At 42.2% G+C, this 17,842-nt stretch overlaps 1 protein-coding gene across 11 annotated transcripts in view; it reads right to left on the reverse strand.

The window, feature by feature from the left end:
- Positions 1 to 17,842, reverse strand: part of Sox5 (SRY-box transcription factor 5) — a 915,630-nt gene that overhangs the window by 120,209 nt on the left and 777,579 nt on the right. For 8 of the 11 annotated variants that reach the window (XM_060384462.1, XM_060384461.1, XM_060384460.1 and 5 more), the window contains one exon: positions 2,809 to 2,932. In XM_060384462.1, coding sequence (XP_060240445.1) covers positions 2,809 to 2,932 — 124 coding nt within the window. The remainder of the gene's footprint in view (positions 1 to 2,808; positions 2,933 to 17,842) is intronic. The other 3 variants (XM_021654231.2, XM_060384468.1, XM_060384466.1) reach the window with 1 other exon arrangement.

Below are 17,842 nucleotides of genomic sequence, written 5' to 3' on the forward strand. Positions count from 1 at the left end.
GTTCCCACAAGGGAAAACAAGATTCAATGTGTAACCCATTGAGACTAGACAAATTTACATGCTAACTGTCAAAGGATAGCCAGGGGTGCTGTGCTCCTGACTGTGCCCGGTGCTAGAGCTGCGCTACTGTCTACTCTCAGGATGTTTTCCTTCTCTGCACAGTATTTGTTAATGGAACTTCTATGTTTGCTTAAAAATACACTTACTTTTCTTTTGGAAAAGAAAACGATGTTATATGCATATTTTGCAATGAAGTCTGAGGCAACGGATGATTTTTTTTAAACAGGGTTTTTTTTTTTTTTTTTTTTGCTTTTTTAGTGAGAGAATACAAAAAAACAAATAAACAAAAACAAACCAAACAAAATACTAAAACCACATTGGCTACACGTGTTTCAAGTGAGGAACAGTTCTTTGAATAAAGCCAAAGACTCTTTAGGCTTAAAAACACAGGGCTTAGAGTAACAGGATATAAAATTATTCTGAGAATTTTAAACTTTGAGAGTGTACCCTTAATAGTTCTTTTTAAAGAAGAATTCTGTGTGTCTGGACTAAGTGGTGATCTACAGAATTAAAACTGCGTAATTGTATTATGAAATGGATAAGCCAAGGATCCAGGATGAGAACACAACATGTCGACTCCTTTGAAAACCAAGTCAGGAGGGATATTGCTAAATGAATAAAAAACTATAAAGACGGGCATCTGGAGCTATGTATTGTTAGTCCTGAGTTTTGAGCTGTGATGGATTTTTAAAGAATCTCTACACACTTTGACTAGAAATGAATTCTAACTTTCTTCTTTTTTTTTTTTTTTTTCAATGCAGTTTATTCAGGAACCTTGAACAATCCTCGGACCCCGGGGAAAGCCAGCCCACAGCTTAAATAGCCTCTGGGTAGCCAACCCAGGCGTGCCACGGTGGCAATGCAGATAGGTCCACATACATGGAAGCAAGCCAGATCCTCGGCCTTAGCCAAATGTGGAGTTGTTCGTGACAGAGAGCACTCACCATTGGGAAGGTGGAAGGCGGAAACCAGCTCCATCTTTAAGGCATAGCATTCCGCAGCTCTCTACAGTTCCCCCTTTTTGTTTTAGACGCATCAGGCAAGAGTAGAGGTCTGATCTCTGATATTAGAAATAAATTGGGACTTTATACAGATGTTCATTTAGGTGTCATCCACCCAAAGAGCATCAGACCCATCCGATACCTTTTTCTCAGAGGCGGGACCTGGGGCATCAACCCACATGCAATCAGACATGCTCTTCTCTGGGTCCAAAGCGGCTGACCCTGAGTGCAATGCTTAGCCTCTCATCCTGAGCGTATCATTTTAGCTTTTTATGGTATCCAACCATGCTTGGGGAGAATGTCCTGCTTCAATGGCTGTAAAGGCCTGAATGATCATGGCTGCATCACACTGTTGTGAGACTCTAATCTTGCATATATACCACAGGCAAACCAAGGAGACCAACACCAGAAGGCCTGCTAACACTCCCATGCCCGCCCATTCCTTCAGATGATTCATGGCTGCAGCAATCCATGTTGATAATCCTGTGGCTAGTCCTGCGTCCACTCTGGTAGAATTTACTCAACTAAAAGGAAGCTTGATGGTGTTCAGTCAGAGGATTGACCTCTTGCAGGAGCAAATTGATACCCTATGGCAAATCGCTCAACCTGGCTGTCAATGAAAGTATGCTGGACTTTGTGTCACTAGCATACAACATGAGAATTTTTCCTGTGCTGCAAATCTGTCTAAACAATTGTCGAGCTATATTTTAGGTAATTGGACTGGAGAATTTGATACTACGATGAAGCAGCTGAGAGTGGCCATTGTCACACTAACTTTCTTCTTAAACAATGTTTTGCCTATTTACACCTGTGATTTTAACACACACTATAAAGGTAGTCTTTCTATCTTTATATTACATAGACTGGGGAATCATACATGACACCACAAGGTCAGGGGAGAGGAGTTCAGCATAGGTACAGAAAAGCACCCCTGACATGAACTGGAGCAGGTTCAAGATACCCAGGAGAGTGAACCATGGGGGTGAGAGACCAACACCCAGAAAGAGTAAGGCTGAGTCTAAGGTCTAACAGAGACTAGGAGGAACTGAGTTTGGTGTCAGTTACTCTCTGTGCTCTGTACAAAGTACACAATAAGAAGCAAGAGAGGAAGTGAGGCTTCTGGCCCACAACCTAAGGGGCCAGAAGTCCTGAGTGGAAGGCTGGCTTCTGGAAAACCCACAGTCAGGGGTCAACGAGAAAAAAGGGAATAGGTGGGGCCAAAGACCTGCAAGGCCTACCCCCAATGATTCACATCTATGTCTTAAAGGTTCCACAGCTTTCTCAAACACCATCATAATTGTGTTGGGAGGGGTGTAAGCATTGTTTAAGAGCACAAGTCTTTTAGGGTCATTTCACATTCCATCCACAACAGATGATTATTATATGGAGGACACAAAGGTCCCATGCTCTCTATGGAATTCAGGGTTAACTTACTGGATTATGAAAAACTATAGAAAGGCATTTCTAAAAAAAAAAATTGAAGCCCCATATTATATTCATATTTTACCAATACATTAGAAGTAGAAGACGTGAAAGTGTAAATAGTAAGTACTGGCTCTGGGGGCACAAAAATAAGATATCCACTAATGAGTATTAACTCAAACCCCTACTACATCATCATTGCATTTTATATATAAAGTAAACTTGCCAAGTGAACTCATTTCCTGGTGTGACAACTACATTAAATGGTCCAACCGAAAGCCCAGTCCCCCACCCACTGTGGCATTAAAAGCTCAGCAGTACTTACTACACCCAGCCTTGTAGCTGAAACCAGGAGGAAGCAGGAATCCTTGTTGGGCAGCTGCTGCTAAAGTCCGCTGGTCAGGAGGGAACACGGGAATCATCAATGGCGGCAGCTGACCTTGAACCTGCTGAACGTGAGAGAGAGAATCAAAGAGAAGAAGCCTTGGTGCCCCTAGTTTCACCACCACCAGCCCCTTACTTCATGAGAAAAGAAAACCATACATCTAGATTCCATCTCACCCTCATCAGAATGACTATCATTAAGAAAACAAACAACACTGAGGAAACAAACAACAAATTGGTGAGCTTGAAGGGAAATTTGGTCCATCCAGTCAGTATGGTATTGCCCAAAGCACTAAAAACAGAACTTCCATGTGACCCAGAAATCCCTCTCCTAAATATGCACCCAGAAAATGCCCAGGCAAGTTACCAAAAGGACTCTTGCCACCCATGCTTGTGGAAGCACCAGTCTCAGTATCCAAGGCCTGAGATCAGCCTAGGCATCTGTTCACAGGTGAATGAATTAAAAAGTGTGGCATACCCACAGTGTATCTTAGGCACCATAAAGTAGATAGTTATGCCCATTGGAAAAGAAACAAACTGGAGAGCATCATGTTAAGTGAAAAAGGCCTACTCAGAAGGATAAATATTGCATGTTTTTTTTTTTCCACTTGTAGATTCTGGATTTTATATAGATATATAAAATCACTGATCCCTCTTCACACACACATACATACACACACACACACACACACACACACACACACACCTATATTGACATGAAACCAGAAGTAAGAGATCTTGGGGAAAAAGAAGGATGTTGTTGGTGGGTAGCAAGTGAAAAGGGGGAGCATGAGGGTGACTATGATCCAAATACATAATCCACATGAAAGAAACTGTCTTTATAAAAACCATCTCTATGTGCAATGAATCAAAGGTAAAAAGTAAAGGTAGAAGTCAATCACTGACACAGAAATTTGTTAGAATACGCAGTTTTAAGGGCATGTCTTGGGAGTACCTCAGAGGGGACATCTGAAGACCTGAGACCTTCAAAGAACAACGGAGTTCAACACCCAACACAGTGAATAACTTTGGATGAAACCCCTTGGTGAAAATGCCACATGCTTGTCTTTCAGCAGTGGCATAATGGCTAAAGAACAATCACCTCACAGAACTGAGGAAAACTGCCCTGATAAACCACACCTGTGATTGTTGAATGTATCTGTATGTCCATGCATGTGTAGGCCAGAGGCCAGGGTCAGGTGTCTTGCTCAGTTGTGTTTCATGTTAGTTTCGGGGGCAGCCTCTCTCACTGAACCTGAGAGACCAACTGGCTTGCCCGGCTGCTGAGTGAGAGGCAGAGAGCCTCTCATCTCTGTTGCCCCAGTGGTGGGATTGCAGACACCCATTCACCTGGGGATCAGAATCTGAGTCCTCATGCATGCTCTTCTCACACTCTTACCAATGGGGAGCTATCTCCTCAACCTCCTTGTAAAGCTAAAGCCAAAGCTGTATCATCTTATCTCTGAATTGCCAGTATTTGGAGATAAATTTTTATTTTTACAAATAATATTGAAAATTTATAATATTATGAATATCCTTAAAGAAACCATAGGGAGGGGAATACATTTTTTTTCTTCTTTATAAGAGATGTAACAACCACTGAAAAACAATGGGCTTCATGCTGCTGTAGAACTTGTTGGAACTGGGTCTAGGACCCAGTCCCCCTAGACTTAGGCAGGTCTTTTAAATGAAATGAGTGACACCACTCTTTAACCACTTAGCCTTTGCTGTAGCTGTCACTTCTCAAATGAACTGTAGGTGTTCCAGTCATCATCTGAAATTCACACCAGTTAACAAACTATCAAAACAGAATTGCTGGGTGAGGTGATGGCTAAGTCAGCAGAGCTTGCTCAGTATCTTGTCCCACAATCAAGGGACCCAAGTCTGACTGCTAGAGCCCATGTAGAAACTGGCAGCTGACGCAGTGCGTGCTGGAGAGGCAGAAGCAGGTGCACGCATACACGCGTACACACACAATAAATTGAGGTTATTTTTGAAAAATGTAATCTAGCATAACCATGTCTACAAATATGTCATGGTATTGTCTAATGAAGAAGTAGTAACTAAAATAGCTAGCACTATTTTCTTTTTCTAAATAAACACTTAAGCAAGGTTTCCTTGCTGATCAGAAAGGAACTGCTTGTCACTGGGTATATGGTTACTGATTTAGGATCATGTTAAAAGTCACATACTTGACACTGTGTTCTTTATTAACCCTTCCGTACACTAATTCAGAAACTTAGAAAATGTCTAGTGACTACCACCTATGCATGTGAAATTGAGCTTAGCAGTCACAAAACAGCCATCAAGAAACTCAAGATCCTAGGATCTCTGTTTCCTGCTGCTATCCACCATTCCTAGGAATCTTAAGATTCTTGAGGTTCCCATTGCGTCTCCCTTTCAATGTTCACCTTTGACTTGTCCTTTGTTTCATCTGCCGCAATCACCTCGGGGCTGCTTTTAAGACTGGTTGGTTCACACGAGAGGTCGGAGAATAAGGGAGGATTGGATGAGGGCGAAGAAACCAAGGGAAGAAGGGGGGAGAGGGATGTATACAGAGAGGGTCCACACGAGGGAGGGAATACAGCAGAATGTAAAGGAGTCCTGTGTGAGCAATGACTATTAGTTGCAAACTATGTCTTTTGTCAAATTGTCATAAATCTCTTTGCCACACACAACACTGGAGCCAAGAAGGACTGAAATGAGGAAAATATTATGTCAAGACAAAGACTGAAAGTCTGGATGATTGTGGCCATTATTTCTAGGACACAATGGGATAAGGGAAATGCTTATGGAAATACCATCAATTAAGACTCAAAGGCTAGAGGATGCACACTACAAATGTAGAGATATGTACATGAACCAGACAAATGTCCCATGCAAAAAGCATGAGGTAGTTCAGGATGATATGAGGAGGCAGATTACAATAAGAGGCAAAGAGATGACCAGCCAGTCACCAGACAGTCTTTCCATTTCTCGCATCATTCATTTTGCATGAGACATCTCATTTCGAAGACAGCATGGGTTAGAGCATGTATCATAAATTTAAGAAGAACATTTGAAATGAAGAAGGAAGAAAAATCTTGGATTAAACATGCATCAAAGTTATGGCAAGAAGCCACATTTCAGACTGCTAGGACAGAAGCGAAATGGTAACCAGAACTGCAGTGACCCTGGGTCTGGTTTAATGAAGCAACCATCAAACTTTTCAGTTCCCGAGTCCTGTGACAAGCTTCAAGAAAGTCCAACACGAGGCTCTATCCTGTCTCAAGGGCTGAAGATCATCCCACAGCCTTCCTCAAAGCACCCTTGATGATCTCAGTGTACATCCAAGCATAAAAAGAAAACTGTTTTGAGACAAGGTCTCACCGTCCAGCCCTGGAGAGGCTCAGACTGGAGGACCTCCTGCTTCTGCATCCTAGGTGTCAAGATTTCAGGTGCTTGCAATATTCTCAGGAAGAGCTGTTTTCAGAAATGCTTTAATCACTGTCAACAACCCTTTGGGTCATGTCCAAAACACCTTTAGACATGTCGGCAGTGGGAAGGGAGACTGTTACAGGTCCTAGTGGCAAGGCAGTAACAGACACTGCATTATGGCCCCTATAAAATTCCTTCAAAGTGATTCTCAGAGATATAATTCCATTTGCTTGCCATGCTTAGCCTCCAGAGCTCAAATCTGCATTGCATTTGTCCTTCTTGCTCTCATCTGGTGACAAATGGCCGAGTCTCTCAGTGTGGCTCTTCCTTTCTTCCTGGCTCCTTTGCCAGATGTTTCTGCCACTCTCCATCACACACCCTTTGCTCCTGTCCCAGTAGTTCCTAAGAACACGCTTTCGGGCTTCCTCTTTGCTTGTCCATACCAGAATGCATGCAGTAGCATGCCCTCCTGCCCCCAGTAACCAAGCTTTTTTATTCTTTCTTCGTGGCAAGGTAGTACTCATTCTTCAAACTATTTTGAGACTCATAATGTCTTTGCTTATCAGGCACATTAGTGCATCCAACTGTGGAGCAGAGAGAACTGCCTCATAATTTAACAAGCTAATGAGTTTCCCCTGTGAACCATGAGTTTGGTTAGAAAGATCTCAACTTCTCTCTCATTGTATTGTTTGGACCCAATAGCTTGAGGCTCTTTTATGGAGAACTAACTCATAAGCCAACAGGCTGGATGGCCTGGGGGCTTCTGAAGCATCTGTAATGTACCAACTACAAAAAAACAAAAACAAAAAACAAAAACAACAACAACAAAAAAAAACAAACAGAAATGCTGTGGAGACCCAGCTTATCGACTGACTAAAAAGAACTACAATTTATCAGAGAAGTTATAGGAAGGAATATTCCAGGGGTGTAGAAAGTAACAGAAATTGTCAGATACCTGTTAGACACTTGTGCTACAGGCACCCAAACCTATCATACCCTACCATGCTGTCTTAATTACTTTATCTTTGCACAATGTTTCATTAATTCACAAGAGCTGGTTTTCCTAGTGTTACTATTTCCTTTTGCAAATATTATCTGGATGTTTAACAATGTCTTCTCATTGGATTTTAGAATAGACAATGAATAAGGGAACTGCCTTAGTATCTTGATGGGCATTCAGGCTTTTCCCTGTTCTCTAGGCTTAGTGCCAACCCAAGTGGTTTCCCCATGGGGTTCAAAGTGCATTTTTCCCTCTCTGTCTGGAAATGGGGCCCTGATATATCTCAGGTTGGTCTACAACACAGGCCCATCTTGCTTCTTCTCCCTAAGTGCTTAGATTACAGGTGTATATCACTGAGCTTGTAATATATATAGATACTGAAATCTGACATCTTTAATCATTTTAAGGGCATAGTTTGATAGTGTTAAATAAATTTATATTATTGAACAGTGGCATACATTTTCTAAAATTAAAAACAAATCACATTGTCTTTATATAGGGATTTTTTTTCTTGATGACATTGCTTAATCAATGATTTTTACTAGTAAAGTTTGTAATATTATGAAGAATAAAATAAAATTCCTCAGTTTTAAATTAAATCTCTGTATTTTAAACCTTTATTTTATTATTGGTAATTATTCAGTACATTTTGTTATAAATTTAAAAATTTTTAGTGTTTAAATATTTTAATAATGACAAATGAGAAACAGCATACTTTAAAGAGAGAAAAAAGCAAGGGCTGTCTGAGAAACAGTCATCATACTGACAAGAAAATCAGACTTACCTTGGCCAATGAAATTGTTCCCAGTACTGTATTTTTTTAAAGGCTAAGCTAGCCAAAATTTCCATCCGTTACTTTGTTTGGTACATCATGAGAACTGTGGAATGAGGGAAGGCAGGAAGGGCCAACAGAACAAAAAAGAAGGACTAAACTAAGAATATCAACCTAATTTTATGGTTTCAACAGTGAGTTTTCTTTAGAACATCAGGGCAGACAGGAGCTGATGGTGTTTATATTCCTAATGAGGCTCCCAGCAAAAGCACAATCAAACAGTGTGTGGTAGGTCCGTGCATGAGACTAAAACACATTTCCACACACACTTTATCTTCACAACTCACAGATTCTTCACATGAAAACTTGCCTAGCTGGTTAAAATTTCTCATACACCCAAATCGACACCAGTGGTTACTTTTGTGGTCATTCACAGTATGTGGGGAGTGGAGGACAGCTTTGCTGGTAATTCAGCTGTTTGCAATGTTTCCAAGACTCACCTAAGTTGCTAAAGATTGCTCCCAAATGCAAAAAGCCCATGACAGGGAATATTGGACAAGCTCTTGGAAGACTTGAGATAGAACACCCAACATTAATGGACCAGCAATGAATGTTAAAGCAGAACCACATGAAGGAAAAGGCCATACGAAGGTGCACTTGAGGCCCCTGTGCCTGATGGGTGGGGAGAGTAGTGTGGAAAGAGCTTGCTTTCACCCCAGCTAATGATTTAATGCTCACTAATTGGGCAGTCAAGGAGTTCTGTGCATCTAATTCTTGCAAAGAGTGAGGAGTGGTGTAGTACTCTGCTATTAAATTTGAAGTCTGGCATTTCCAGATAGCCTCTGAGCTCACTAAGATGAAGGAGGACACCCTTTCTCATGGGGGTTCCCTCTCTCCCTGATCTGAGGAACCCCAGATCGTCTACGGCACATCACATAGCCTTCAGGGGGATTACAAGCCCAATCCTTCCCTGAGAAGAAACCTCTTCATCAAGCACTGGGGAGTCCTAGAGACCCACCCTGTGCTAATGAGATGTCTTGGTGTCTTGTCTTTCAACCAGTGACTTTAACCGCACCTGGCGTTCTTCCCCCCCCCCATCCATAGGATAAATTAAGTACTGCCTTCCCTCTCTTGTGACAGGGCTATGTTGTTAATGAAGTGTTCCTGGCTCCCCTAACCACAGCCGATCGAACACATTTGCCCCCAAACTCCTACCACTGCCCAAAGGTTTGTGAGCCACTGTTTCACTTTCACCACAACTGTAGGAGACTCATTGTTTACTCCGGGCCAGCAGGGGCCTCTGCTTCTCCCCGTGCTGCCAGAGAGTCGGCCAGCCAAGTGCTACGGGACACTGAGAGCTTCTGCCATTCAGGGTGGATGGATGGTGCCACCATCTTTCTTGCACTGCTCCACCCACCACCATGCCCATCTGGCTGTTCCCAAAGCAGCCGTTTCTGTCCACCTGGGCAAAACCGGGATTCCCACCTCTGCCTCTTGGCCTGGGAGCTTTGAACAAGCCTCCGATACCAGCTGCTCACAAAGCAGCCACTGACCCACCTGTGTCAGGCCCTCAATGCTGCCTGACTTGGGTTTGTGACTCATCCTTTTCCGCTAGAGAAACGCTCAGTTCCTCCCTCCTGGCGGCTCTATGGTGGTGACACGGAATGACAGCTGGGTCCAGAGACAGGCCAGGCTGCCTCAGGATGTAGAAACACAGAGTGGCCCTCATTCTGTATGGTAGTACCATTCAGTTCACTCCTGCTAAAATTTAGCTACCACTTTGGAGAGGGGAATGCAAATAAGTCAAAAAATTCCAAGTTTTCTGGACACATTCTAAAATGAACTAGTCACACAGCTGGAAATTCATCCTCTATATTTGCTACTTTTGAATATTTCTAAAGTTTAATCACTATTAAACTCAGGGTTTTATTTTTCTTAATGCATGAAATTCCTTCTAAACTCTTAATTAAGTTTTAAAATGTGTGACATTTTTAATTAAATTTCAATACACTACTTTTGTCACAAATGTTAGTCTTTTTTTTTTTAAATAGGGGCATGTTATTCACAAGTTAGAATATGTCACAGCAAATTTACACAGCGACATCCTGATATTAAAGCTTCAAAATGTATCTTATGTCTTAACACCTTGTATTCTTCTACCAGAAGATGCTGCATATACTCCTGCCCTCTAAAAATTTGTGACTTACCACTTAACTATGCTGACACATTTATAAAATGAAAGTATCAATTATTCATTTCAATATTTTGTATTTCATACATTCTATTGTACAACTTTTTGGTTTTATCCTAAGTAGATGTTAATGATTATTAACCTGCTTCCCATTTGTTTTGTTAGTTTTTTTTTCCATCCAATTAACATCCGCTAGGCACAGTATTCACTTTTATGTGGCTAGGGATTAGGAAATAAATTCATGCTTGTGTCTGCTCTGCATCAGGTGAGACAAACAGACAATTACGGCTCAGATCCCTCAAGTCAGCAGCAGAGACCTGCTGAAAGCACCATGCACCATGGGAGCTGAGGGGAGAGATACTGGAGAAAGAAACAGAAGGGAGAATGCCAACGCTGCTAGGAAAATTCCACCTCTATACCCACTGGAGACGGCTGCAGGGAGAAGGGTGCTGGCTGGATAAGCTTGGGGGAGCCAGTATACAGAGGGGCATCTGTGAAAGTCATTCTGGGCAGAAGGGAAAGCATGAGCAGGAAAAGGGCAATGGTAATATCTCACTGTGAGGGGACAGCACCAGAACCTGCAAGAGGAGGCTAGAGGTGAGGAGTTGGCCTGAACCAATGGGGAATCTGGGTGCAGTACATATTCTTCCCCTGCAGGCCCTGGGGGGTCATGAGGGACTGGTTCAGTGGTGTAGACAGAACACTCTGCTGGGAATATAAAGAGTTCTGAAATCACTGCCCCTCCAAAAAACAAAACAAAACAAAAGCTGATGCAATGGTACAGGGCAGCAGATAAGGAAGTGTGGATTCCAAATAGATATGGAGAAAAGGAAAAAAAAAAACACAGCAAGGTCCCCAGGTGAAGCACAGAGCCAAAGATGGCATGCAGAGCATCTTACTCTACTTAAGGTAATAGCAAACAACAAAGAAAAGGCAGAGTTGAAAGTGTTTGAGGAAAGGTCACAACAGGCATTGATGAGCTGCCTCCATGCTGGTATATTTGAGAAACCTTTCCAAATGATGGAACCTGAAGACCAGGCAAGTCCATTGGAAGTGAGGCGATCACAGAGGTCCTGGTTTGAGAAATCTAGATAATCTAGAAAAGGGTCAGGAAACAGAGAGAACCACCAAGTCACGTGATCAGAGTTGTAACAACCACCCAACAGAGGCAGGAGGAGGAAGCCGTGTGTATGAGCAGGGAAGTTGGCTGGCAGTCAGAGTAAGGACCATAAAAAGTGTGGCAACAGAGGCTGAGGCAACTCCAAGATGGAGGGAGAGAACAGGGGGAGGAAAATGCAGGGGAAGGAACATTGTCAGAGACAAGAAACATACATCTTGAGATATGTTCTGTTAAGGTGCATTGATACTGTCAATTCCCACAGAAAAAGAATGGGGCCCTTCTCAGAATGTTGAGTCCTGAGTGACAGGCAAGGGAAAGGAGGTAACAATGGTAGACTATTCTGTAGAAACAGGCCAACTACTGTGGACTGGGTCAAGGAGGAGTGGCTCCTAGAAGAGCTCTGAGCACATTACCTTTCCAAGAGGTAACAAAAATTGACAATGAAGAGTTTCAAACATGTGGGCAGAAAGATTGTGCTGGTCCAGAATCTGAGTGGTCTGGAAGGCAAGGCAAAGAGACAAGGTTTCCATTGCAAACAGGCACTGCATATTCTACCTACTGAAAATGAGGGAAGACAGGCTTGCGTTGTTCATAGATAGAAGGTGAGAACAGTCAGGCCTCACAGAAGCCATCCCCTCAGTGATGGAGGTAAGGCCAGATGTGGAAGATGAGTGAGCCTGTGTCCATTGAGGGGAAAGAGAGAAGGGAGTTTCTGGATGGCCACTGTGAGAAATAAAAGGGAGGCTGAGCCAAAGATAATTATAAAAACAGGCTAAGATCCCAGTTGAGACCATGGAAATCCTAGTGGCTAGGCACTGAGACTGGGGATTAGAAAATGTGAATTTAAGTCATCACACTGAGGAGGAGACAGGAGAATTCATAAAAGAAAAAAGATCTAGGTAAGACTGCCAGGGTTCCCAGAGCAGACGAGTTTCTAGTGCACTCACCCAGTGGAAAGGAAATGAGAAGTAAAGTATAAGATCTCCGGGGTCTCCAGGCACTTCGGAGTTTGTTTGGATGAGGTCCACAGGGCTTAGCAGACACTTAGGGATCCCTTCACCTGCTGCCACACACTATCACCTTCCGCAGGAAGTACAGTGGCTGTTCAGATCACCACAGCACCGCATAGCGGCCAGCAGATTCCAAGAAAATGAAGAATGTAATATCCAAATGAGATCACAAGAGGGGTTTGGGTAGGAAGCGTGGCGTTACCCAAACTGAATGAGCAAGGAGCCTTGGCTGCTTTTCCTCCTCAGCACGGAGAGGCCTGGGGTCCTTAAGACAGTCATGGTCTTATTATTTCGTTATTTTATTTTATTTTGTAGAAAAACGTGCTGGTGTGTCAGTTCATCCATTCAACGCAGTGGTCTTTAGAAAAAGATACTCAGAAACAAAAGGCTGTTTATCTTCTACCGGATCCACAAGGAGAGCTGAAGGCAAGCTCACAGAGAGACAGAGAGACCAACACATGGCTAAAACTTCTGTCCCTGCCTCCCTCACCCCAGCTACACACATGGGTCATACCACCTTCAATTCCATCTGATTAAGACAAAGGCAAAGTAGCCACGTTTTTTGAGAACAAAAATGAACAGCCATGTGGGGTTTTTTTTTTTTTTCATAGTATTCTTCTTCGGCAAAAAGCCACCAAACTTTTTTTTTTTTAAATTGTTTCCAAGGATGAAAGTGACTTTGCCAAGCAAAGTGGCTTCAAAACAGGCCTCAAAAATACTAATAGAAAGACAGATGGTTCTACTAAGAGCTTGGCTGCCAAAAAAAAAAAAAAATATTAAAAAAAAAAAAGAGAGAGAGAAAGAAAGAAAGAGTGATTCTATTGAAGCTGGCTGCAAAGTTATCTGGTGCTAGCTCTGCCTGCAGGGCTGAAGCAGTCAAAGTAAGAGCCTACCCACAGTCCATCCTCCCTGTGGCCAGCCCTCAACAAACCTGTCCATACCAAGCCCCAGAAATGAGCGAGCATGCCCTTGGCTCTATTCTGCAGAAGTAGAAAATATTACACTGAACTCCTGTTTAAGTAGAGTAACCCATCATGAAAATTGCTCTCTCTCTCTCTCTCTCTCAACTCTGCCTGTCACTTACAAAAAAAGAAGAAGAAAGAAAAGAAAAATTCTGATTCCCCCTGCTTTTCCTCATCGCCATCATCAAAAGGCCTCTTGGGCCCTAACAAACTAAACGTATGAAGAGGACTGACTGGCAGCAGCCCTGAGGAAGTGGCGGAGATGGTGAACCAGGATAGAGCAACAGCCCCGGCAAGGCTGCAATTCTCTTCCCAAACCGGAGCTATGATAATACTATACTCTGTGTCATTCTGAGCAGCTGTCACTGTGTTTTAACCAGATTGCCACTAGATCTAATCAAAATTGAGACATTCTATGGTCACTGACTTGTCTTGTCAATGGCTCAGGGCAGGAGTGCATTCTTACTTTCACAGGCATGCTTACTGTCACCACTGTCACTAAGACACAGCCCCTCCAAGAGGACGGAAAAGGGAGACCCTGGACCCTTTAACAGGGCGAAACTTCCTCCTGGGGTTACCATAGGTCTGACTTTAATATTATTACCTAACAGTAGACTTTATTTCAAAACTGAATTATTGCATTCTTGTAAGTCCACATTTCAACACGCATTAAATTCACATCAGATTTCAACCAAGATGGAGCCACACACACACAGTACTCTTTAAGGCAAAGCAGGTTGTTGACTCAGGGCTGACTTTAAAAACAGTCTATTAGAAGCATAGTCATAGAAAGGTAAGGAGAACAAAAATCATGATGCAAAGGTGGAAAGCTACACAGGAGAAATTTCAAAGGACCTCCAAAGATAAGGAATGAAATATGATTAAACACTGCCTGGCTTAGAGGTCAGCGCTTACCTAGAATCTTTGTTCTTTCTCAATGCAAAAACTTGCACACAGGTCCTTCAACAGAAACCGAACATATCTGTGGCTTGGGTTTTCTGTTGTTGTGGTTGTTTTGAGACAGGGTCTCACTGTTAGGTCAGGATGACCTGGAAATAATTCCGTAGTCCCTGGCTAATGCTGAAATCATGACCACTCCCTTCTCCTCTGACCTCCAGATGCTGGGATTACAGCAAGAGCCACCAGGCCCGTCGAGAAGTCAAGAAACCCATTCTTTCATTCGGATAAAACTCTGTTTCTTCCAATGTGTGTGACCACCATGTTGATTATCATGGTTCTTGAAACAAAAGAGTGTATCCCATAAGACGAGGCACAACCGTCCACATGAGCAGAATCTGGCTTGGCCAGCACTGATGCTGTTCTTCTATACTATATCCCGCTGTCTATGCCAAGCGCTAGGAAGGTGAAAGCAAACTCGCAAACTTAAAATATCAGGGTCAACATGAGAAACAATTACCTATTAGAAATTTTTACAAAATTCAATTGTACTCAATTCTGAGTCACAGTGCTTTATCAGTGGCAGATAGTAGATTATTAACGATTTTATGTGATAGTAACATCAATTGAACATAAATTCTTTTAGACAATCATATCTAAAAATTATCTGTAAAGAGAAGATTGAATTAAGATGTCAGTTAACAAGCATGGGATGTCCTTTGAGTGGTGGCTGCCAAAACAGAATGAAAACTATTGAGCTGGTGCGGTGTTGCATGCTTGTATCCCAGCATTTGGGAAGCAGAGACAGGCAGACCTCTGTGAGTTTGAGGCCAGTCTGGTCTACAAAGTGAGTCCTGGACAGCCAAGGCTACACAGAGAAACCCTGTCTTGAAAAAAAGAATGAAAATTACTGGAATGTGTCAACTAAAGCAGTTAGTATATTTTTATTTAAAAATATAGCTTTATTTAAAAACAAAAATATAAACCTTTTCTGAGGTAGCTTTAATGGTTGTTTGAAACAGTCATGCTTTCTATCATAACATGATTCACTTAATGTTTTCAGAAAAACCTTCCAGATACGCTGAACCATTTATACATTTTTTTCAACATCCTGGAGATTTGTAGGGCAGCTGCCACCATTTCTTATTTTATTAATAAGGAAAACAAATAGTTGGCTATACATTCACTGATTCTTTTTTTTAACAAATGGTATTACCAAAACACAAATTTTTCTGAAATAAAAGTCTTAATTTAAATATTGCAAAATGTAGTTGTGACAAAATTAATTCCCACCCATTTATCACTATAAAATTTGAACACATTCAAATAATCTTTAAAAAAATAAAGTTCTACAATTTTGTGTGTGTGTGTGCATCAAGGGTTATACTTTGAATGATTTAAACTTTTGACTTTGCATTACATCTTTCTTTAATTTTTCCACAGAAAATATTTTTTAGCTTTTCCATATATATATGTATATGTATATATGTGTATATATATATATATATATAATTTACCTGAAAATTGACTAGAAAAATGGAGCTAGTGCAGAGTTTCCCAGATATTTAACACAGAAGTTACCACCCTGAGTTAAATGCTTGGCAGCCCCTCCCCAGAGCTCTTAAACTATTAGCCATTATTGCCTCCCTTGTTAGATAATAGGAAGAAATTCCCTGATATTTAGCTAAAGAATGATTGGAAATAAAATGTAAAAATTTCACTCTAATTTCATAATTTTCAATAAAAGCATCTATTATTAACCTTTAGTTCAAAATGGTCTGAAACCACCCTGTCATTTTGTCCCGTATTATTTCTTAAGGATCCTTCCTCCTTCACTAGTATAAATTCTATGCCACGAGTGTTCAATTATTAATTCTTCTAACTTTTTTATCCCCTTATTATGTTGGTTACAGTTCCCACTACACTTGCTTCTATTTCTTAGCCAAGCGGACTTTTTTCTTTGCTGTCTTAAAACATGAGAATTTGTGATGGAGGTGAGGGCTTCCTTTGCCTGGCTTAGTTGAGAAGAAGCAAACCCGAGTGTGTACAGTTGGATGATTTTTGGTGGAAGAGCCAAGTATACACAATGCGGGGGGGGGGGATGGTTTATTCGATAAATGGGGCTGGGAAGACTAGATATAGGCTTGAAAAAAAATTGAAATTGGATTCCTAACATAGAAAATCCATCTAAACTGGAGTAAACAGCCGACATAAGATCCCAAACCATAAACCCAAACATAGGAGAAATTTGTCATCGACCCTGCAACGGTTTCATACCACATAGATGCTTCGGCAAATAAAGTAAAAGTGTCAAGAGGAAGAGGAGCAGATGAAGAGGCATCTATGGAGCAAAGAAAATGTTAAGAATTTGGATACTGAGAAAACACTGGGATCTGTACCCAAAACACATATGGGGCCCACAACCCTTTGTTTTGCTCTTGCAAAACAAAGTATCAAAACAACTTGATAAGAAGCTGAGGGGAAAAAGTCTCTGATCAGCATGTTTCTTCCAAGGAAGACTAAAAATGGCCAGCAGGTATTCATACCTAATTACCAGAAAAGGAAACGGACAAAACCCAAGGAGGTGGGACTTCAGGTCTCTTCGGTTTCTGTTACCCAGGGAGAGATGGCAGATACAGGCAGGGCAGCGGACAAGCTGCCCCCAAGTGTCCTCAGTGGAGACATAAATTGGCACAGTCTCTCCAGAGAGTGGCAGGGTGGAGGATTCTGGAAATGATCAAGGCTCAGGGCTCATCCCCAAATGAAGCCATCGCCTTTGCAGAGACTTGAGGCCTTCCCTTTTTCTCTCCTCTCCCCTCAAGGGTCACCGCAGCATCATTAAGTAGTGGAGACATGCTTATAACATTTTTTAGGTGTGTGTGCATCACTGCATCATTCTGTGTGCTTTAAGTGTGGGTGAAATGGATAAACAAATGAATGTTTATCCATGCCACCCCAAAGAACAATTGTCCATGTCCGCCCCAAAGCTTGGCTTCAGTATCACCACCTTTAAGAAGACAGGACTCTGTCCTCCTAAACGCATTCTGCCTGCTAACTCACTGATTTCCCACATGGCACCGAGCACTGACACATTAAAATAGGCAAGAGGGAAGGCTGCAGGTGTTGTTGGGGAATCAGCGACACAGACCAGAAGGCTCCCGGTGAGACAGTCGTTCTTCACTTGTCTTCTCACAGATGGAGAAGGAGAGCCCCAAACCTAAGCCGAGAGACTACCTCTGTCTTGTGCTGCAACTCTCTATTGCGCTGAAACCCTGCCGCCAGGTCAGGGCATAGCTCCCTGTCCTGGATCCTTCCTATGTGTTTGTGCTTCTTCTTACCACAGTTCCCTGTTTGTCACGGTCCACTTTGCTCACGACAGATACTGGGCTGAGTCTTTTCTTCATAGAGGATTGTTGATTCCTTAAAGCAACGCCTTGAGCAGACAGGAGTAACTACTGTGGTTGTCCGCCTTGCCCCCCCCGACCCCATTCGTCTGTCACCTGCTTCAGATGCACACACTGGTGCTCAGGGTACTAAAAGGTTTTGCATGTTTCCCGACAGGGAGAGAGTGAGGGCCTGGGGTGCTTTTAGTGAGACTAACACCTG

The sequence above is a fragment of the Meriones unguiculatus genome, chromosome 5 (assembly GCF_030254825.1).
Source record: "Meriones unguiculatus strain TT.TT164.6M chromosome 5, Bangor_MerUng_6.1, whole genome shotgun sequence".
In the NCBI taxonomy this organism is placed as follows: Eukaryota; Metazoa; Chordata; class Mammalia; order Rodentia; family Muridae; genus Meriones; species Meriones unguiculatus.